A 7470-nucleotide genomic window follows, 5' to 3' on the forward strand; every position below is an offset into this window, starting at 1 on the left:
CCCTAATGTTTAATACAAACAGTGTGCTTTATAACAATTAAGGAGGTTTGTGTCATGTTTGTCCTCCTACAGAAACTATATTAAAACAAAAAATTTGTTTTTTTTTACCCTCATCTTTTTCCATTTTTCATATATTTTTGAAAAAGCTCCAGAGAGCCACTGGTGTAGAAGAACCCTTCCAGCTGGGATGCTGTGTTTGACTCCGAGGGAGAACCTTCTTCAAGAAGGAAATCTTGTCATTTGTATCTAAAATACATTTTTGGTCCTGATATAACTTTTCCACTTCAGATACGATACCGATATCAGAGCCTTGATATTGGCCAATCCTGATAATAATCCGATACGACATCATCCATACTTTGATTAATATGTAGTGTGGAATGTTAGAAAAGGTTTGATCAAGTGGAATTATGCAAACGGAACAATGGGCGAAGGTGTTAGAATAATTCTGTATCAGTTATCACACAACTCTTATGCTTAAAGGCTGTTGCCATAGTTATTAACAAATGTGCTGAAGTTGTACTTTTCTATCTGTGCAAAGGCACACAACTTGTGGTCTTGCTTCGCGAGTTTTCTCTTGTCAGCAGTTTGGTTCCAGACCCAGCCTGCTGACAGCCAAGGACGGACTTTGAGAACCTTGACCCGGACGGAGACAGGGCGAGATCTTGAGCGTCAGCACATTTGCATTCTGAATAATCATGTTTTGTCTACTAGGGTGTCCTGAATAAATAGAGGAGCACGTGGGACTGTACCTTAGAGCAGTGGTTATCAACCCCATGTGAACATTTTTCTTTAATCAAGTACCCCCTAATCAGAGGAAAGCATTTTTGGTTGAAGAAAAGAGATACAGAAGTAAAATACAGCACTATGTTATCAGTTTATGATTTATTAAATTGTATAACAGTGCAAAATACTGCTAATTTCTTGAACTATTTGGAAAAAAAGATATAAAAATAACTAAAAACTTGAAAAATAAACAAGGGATTCAATTATAAAGATTTCTACACAACTTAAAGTGGCCTCTTTGGGGATTGTAATAGAGATCCATCTGGATTCATAAACATAATTCTAAACATTTCATCACAAACAAAAATTATTAACTTCAATATTTATGGAACATGTCCACAAAAAAATCTAGCTGTCAACACTGAATATTGCATTGTTGTATTTTTTTCCCACAGTTTATGAACTTACATTCATAATTTCTTGAAGTATTATTCAATAAATATATTTATAAAGGATTTTTGACTTGTTGCTATTTTTAGAATATTTTTGAAAAATGTCACATACCCCTTGGCATACCTTCAAGTACCCCCATTTGAGAACCAAACCACTGCCTTAGAGCATAGGGGGAAACTGTGACTGAGTGTGCAGCCCGATTCGTCTCTCCTCATGAGTAAAACTCAACTTTGTCCCTGCTCGATTCCTTGCTTCTTGTCCTGTGTAATAGATAGTTCGGTGTTTGAACCCGACAGAAGGTTGGCATTAGGCCTTCCTCAAGATAAAATATATCCTTTGATGTGACATTCAAAACACATTTTAGGAAGTCTATTAAGACCTTAGTTATCATTTATAGTCCTTTGTTTTGGCACCTTTGTCTTGTCGCAACATATCCAATATTTTGCTTCCTTCCTCTAACGTCATATTCTGGGTTTCAGTAAAACCTGACTGATTTTTAGGATTTGTTAGCTAAATTTCATCGGCAGATATGGGATACGTATTCTGACTCCCCAACTACAACCAAAACGAAGCAATCAGCAGATGTCCACGGTCCAGCTTATGGACTCGGCGAGCCCCCCACACATCAAAGATTGTACTGCATTACCAGCAGAGTGAGAGATTGAGGTCGTGGTTCTGGTTCTGGACCAGGCACAGATAAAGTGCGAGGGCAGATGACAGAGATAAGAGTCGGTGGCTGCTATCGGAGCGAGCAGCATGTGCTTCCAAAACCTAAACCTGCTACTTTTATCTATAATGGCCAATCAGTGGCTTTGGAAGTCGCCCAGATCCAGGGGAGCAGGAGAGGCTCAGCTGGAGCGGCACCAGCTTAGACCTTGACACAAAGTTGACAGCGTGACTTTAAAGGACAAGTGGGCTCTGACTCTAATACCTGGAAACGAGAAACGAGGCGTGGTTGGAGTACATAACTTTGACGTGTCTTTGGATGTTGGCAGGGAGCCTTTTTAGTGGCACTTGTCTCAGATCAATTGGATTAGATAAGAAGTCCTTCTAGAAAAGACAGCTGCCTCACACACAATCACTGTAATGACCACACAGACCCGGCCAGGACTTGGCACAGGTCTACAAGTCGTTACACATGCTGACATAGTTCTCAACCCGTGTACTTTCCTGAATAACCATTCATCAGTAGACTTCATCAGTTCATAGACTTAGATCGGTCACATCTAGTCTTAGACTTAGATTCGTCAGACCTAGCCTTAGACTCAGATTGGTCAGATGTAGCCTTAGACTTGGATTGGTCACACCTACTCTTAGACTTAGATTGGTCACTTCTAGTCCAAGACTTAGATTGGTCACATCTAGTCTTACACTTAGACTGGTGAGATCTAATCTTAGATTGATCACATCTAGTCTTGGACTTGGATTGGTGGGATGTAGTCTTAGACTTCGGTTGGTCACATCTAGTCTTAGACTTGGATTGGTCAGATCTGGTCTTACACTTGGATTGGTCAGATCTAATCTTGGACTCAGATTGGTCATATTTAGTCTTAGACTCAGATTGGTCATATCTAGTCTTGGACTTAGATTGGTCACATTTAGTCTTAGACTTGGACTTGTGAGATATAGTTTTGGACTTAGATTGGTCAGATGTAGTCTTAGACTTAGATTGGTCTTAGACTTAGATTGGTCAGATATAATCTTAAACTTGGTCACATCTAGTCTTAGAGAATTAGACTGGTGAGATCTAGTCTTAGACTTCAGTTGGTCACATCTAGTCTTAGACTTGGATTGGCCAGATCTAATGTTGGACTCAGATCGGTCACATCTAGTCTTAGACTCAGATTGGTCATATCTAGTATTGGACTTGGATTAGTCACATTTAGTCTTAGACTTGGACTTGTGAGACATAGTTTTAGACTTAGATTGGTCAGATGTATTCTTAGACTTAGACTGGTCTTAGACTTAGATTGGTCAGATCTAGTCTTGGACTTAGATTGGTCATATCTAATCTTGGGGTAAGATTAGTCAAATCTAGTTTTGGAATTAGATTGGTCATATCTAGTCTTGAATTTAGATTGTTCACATCTAGTCCTAGACTTAGACTGGTCACATTTAGTCCTAAACATACATTGGTCAGATGTAGTCTTAGACTTAGATTGGTTTTAGACTTAGATTGGTCAGCTCTAGTCTTAGATTTAGAGTGGTCATATCTAATCTTGGACTCAGATTGGTCAAATCTAGTATTGGAATTAGATTGGTCATATCTAGTCTTAGACTTAGATTGGTCAAATTTAGTCCTAAACTTATATTGGTCGGATGTAATCTTAGACTTGGATTGGTCAGATGTAGTCTTAAACTTAGATTGGTCACATCTAGTCATAGACTTAGATTGTGCCAAGACCCCAAATATTTATAGGTTGGTATTGTCCTATCACATATATATATATATATATATATATATATATATATATATATATATATATATATATATATTTGGATGCACGCAATAGCCAGGAAAGATGCATTGGACACTTAGTGTAATATTTAAAAATATGTGCAGGTAGAAAGAAAGACCAAACAATAAAGACTGGAGGCTATTATCTCTGTGTTGTACAAGATTAGTGAAGGGCAGAGAATGGATCTGGATAATTACAAAGTAATTACATTCATTATTGCAAGTCAGACCTCATCTTTAATCCAGTTATGAACTGGAAGACATGCACACTGCATGCTAGCATGGCAATGACAAATGTGGCTGCCAAGGTCATGAATCACAACCAGGAAGGGAATATTTGAGAGTTTTCAGTTGGGAAATCAATCAATCAATCAATCAATCAATCAATCAATCAATCAATCAGGCAGCAAAAGATGATCATTAGAAATTGCCTCCAGCAGCACAACCAATAATACTTTGATGTAGGATTCAACTGCCAGTGTTTCTTCTCATTTGCATGTCCGGTGGGACAGCACTTTGTTTGTCTGCACTTCATTTAATTGAGGTTGTAACTCAGAGAAACATTTCATTACGACACTTTAATAATCACAACTCCTGCTTGTCCACGGTCTCTGTGAACACAGCTAGCACTTTGACAGAACATAACAATAAATGTTCTATTAGGGAGGTTCCACTCGGGGATTTATGCTGCCCATTCCCACATCCATCATACATCAGCCCATACACATACACATACCCATACCCATACACACACACACACACACACACACACACACACACACACACACACACACACACACACACACACACACACACACACACACACACACACACACACACACACACACACACACACACACACACACACACACACACACACACACACACACACACACACACACACACACACACACATATCCATATCCATATCCATATCCATATCCATATCCATATCCATATCCATACCCATACCCATACCCATACCCATACCCATACACATACACATACACATACACATACACATACACATACACATACACATACCCATATCCATACACATACCCATACCCATACACATACCCATACCCATACCCATACCCATACACATACACATACACATACACATACACATACACATACACATACCCATATCCATACACATACCCATACCCATACACATACCCATACACATACCCATACACATACCCATATCCATACACATACACATACCCATACCCATACACATACCCATATCCATACACATACCCATACACATACCCATACCCATACACATACCCATACCCATACACATACCCATATCCATACACATACACATACCCATACCCATACACATACCCATATCCATACCCATACCCAGACACATATCCATACCCTTACACATCTTTTTACTGAGTCTTAGACTTATATTGGTCCCATCTAGTCCCAGACTTAGATTGGTCACATCTAATCTTTGACGCAGATTGGTCACATCTAGTCTTAGACTAAATGCCACTTTACCAATTATAACACACTGATAAACTAGTTCTGATACAAGTCTTTGATCTAAACAAAGTTGATAAGAAAAGAACTAAACAAAATCAAAAACTAATTGTCATTTCGGGCTCCAGTACTCTGGAATGCCCTCCCGGTAACAGTTCGAGATGCCACCTCAGTAGAAGCATTTAAGTCTCACCTCAAAACTCATCTGTATACTCTAGCCTTTAAATAGACCTCCTTTTTAGACTAGTTGATCTGCCGCTTCTTTTCTTTCTCCTATGTCCCCCCCCTCCCTTGTGGAGGGGGTCTGGTCCGATGACCATGGAGGAAGTACCGGCTGTCCAGAGTCGAGACCCAGGATGGACCGCTCGCCTGTGTATCGGTTGGGGACATCTCTACGCTGCTGATCCGCCTCCGCTTGGGATGGTTTCCTGTGGACGGGACTCTCGCTGCTGTCTTGGATCCGCTTTGAACTGAACTCTCGCGGCTGTGTTGGAGCCACTATGGGTTGAACTTTCACAGTATCATGTTAGACCCGCTCCACATCCATTGCTTTCGGTCCCCTGGGGGGGGGGGGGGGGGGGGGGGGGGGGGGTTGCCCACATCTGAGGTCCTCTCCAAGGTTTCTCATAGTCAGCATTGTCACTGGCGTCCCACTGGATGTGAATTTTCCCTGCCCACTGGGTGTGAGTTTTCCTTGCCCTTTTGTGGGTTCTTCCGAGGATGTTGTAGTCGTAATGGTTTGTGCAGTCCTTTGAGACATTTGTGATTTGGGGCTATAAAAATAAACATTGATTGATTGATTGATCTAGTCTTAGACTTAGACTAAATGACACTTTACCAATTACAACACACTGATAAACTAGTTCTGATACAAGTCTTTGATCTAAACAAAGTTGATAAGAAAAAAACTAAACAAAATCAACAACTACTTGTCATGTCATGTTCGGATGTACTTTGTGGACGCCGTCTTTGCTCCACAGTAAGTCTTTGCTGTCGTCCAGCATTCTGTTTTTGTTGACTTTGTAGCCAGTTCAGTTTTAGTTTCATTCTGCATAGCCTTCCCTAAGCTTCAATGCCTTTTCTTAGGGGCACTCGCCTTTTGTTTATTTTTGGTTTAAGCACTAGACACCTTTTTTACCTGCACACTGCCTCCCGCTGTTCCCCACATCTACAAAGCAATTAGCTACCGCCTGCCACCTACTGATATGGAAGAGTATAACACGGTTACTTTGCCAACCACTCAACAACAAAACATCATCTGCAGACTAAAATTACTGTTTGGCAAAAAATATTTTTAACAAATAGGTGAATTTAGAAAATCTCCCAGACTGTGTCTCACGGCACTTCTAGTATGCCGCAGCACAGTGGTTGAAAATCACTGACCTAGATTACTGTAGTAGCTCGTACAACACTCAAAAGTGCAGATTTCAACCATTGAAATACTTTCCATAGTTGAAGACTTGGGGTCATGTAAAAACATCATAATGGTGACCACACTTTTGATGTTAAAGGTCTAACAAAATTAAGTAGAACATCCGGCGGGCCTGATTGAAGATCTTGAGGACCGCATGTGGCCTGCGGGCCCTATTTTGCCCAGGTCTGATGTAGATAAACACCATCCAAATTAAATAGAGGAAATAATTTAGACACTTGGAATATGAAAGTGACGCCACCGTCACGATGACCACGGACCTTGGTGGTGGTGCGTGTCCACCAGGTGGTGCGCCCGTGTCCACCAGGTGGTGTGTGCGTGTGCGTGAGACAACGTGGAAGACGTGACATTCGGAATAGAAGCGACTCACTCGATCGCAGCGCCGATGGCGTGACCTCGATCTCGCCGTCGGCCTGGTAGGGCTGGAAGGCGGAGGTGGAGCTCAGCTGGCCCACGTAGGGTTCTGGACTCTGTGTCCCCGTGGAGCTGGCGCTGGTGCCGTCACCTCCGTTGTGAGGGTCCTGCTCTTCGAAGACGGCCACCAACTGAGGAGAGGAACAAGAGGAAAATGACTTAGAAGTTTTTCGTTTTTTTACACGAGCTCTCATTTCCTACAAAAAGTTCTTCTGATTGATCTCCAAACGGTGACTAAGTAAACATGGCGGAACAATTCCGAAATAGGGGATAAACAAAATCAGCAGAAATCATTTTGAGCAGAATTCCTGAAGCATAATCATCCATGAAACTTAATAGTGAGAGTCCAGTCCATAGTGGATCTAAAATAATAGTGGGAGTCCAGTCCATAGTGGATCTAACATAATAGTGAGAGTCCAGTCCATAGTGGATCTAAAATAATAGTGAGAGTCCAGTCCATAGTGGATCTAACATAATAGTGAGAGTC

General features: G+C 41.1%; 1 protein-coding gene across 1 annotated transcript in view; it reads right to left on the reverse strand.

Moving 5' to 3' along the window:
• Positions 1 to 7177, reverse strand: part of LOC133569800 (partitioning defective 3 homolog) — a 529671-nt gene extending 522494 nt beyond the window's left edge. The window contains exons 1-2 of the mRNA XM_061922423.1: positions 7166 to 7177; positions 6940 to 7114 (exon numbers count right to left, since the gene is read on the reverse strand). Of these exons, the coding sequence (XP_061778407.1) occupies positions 6940 to 7114; positions 7166 to 7177 (187 nt within the window). The remainder of the gene's footprint in view (positions 1 to 6939; positions 7115 to 7165) is intronic.
• Between the last annotated feature and the right edge of the window lie 293 nt (positions 7178 to 7470).

The sequence above is a fragment of the Nerophis ophidion genome, linkage group LG15 (assembly GCF_033978795.1).
Source record: "Nerophis ophidion isolate RoL-2023_Sa linkage group LG15, RoL_Noph_v1.0, whole genome shotgun sequence".
Lineage (NCBI taxonomy): Eukaryota > Metazoa > Chordata > Actinopteri > Syngnathiformes > Syngnathidae > Nerophis > Nerophis ophidion.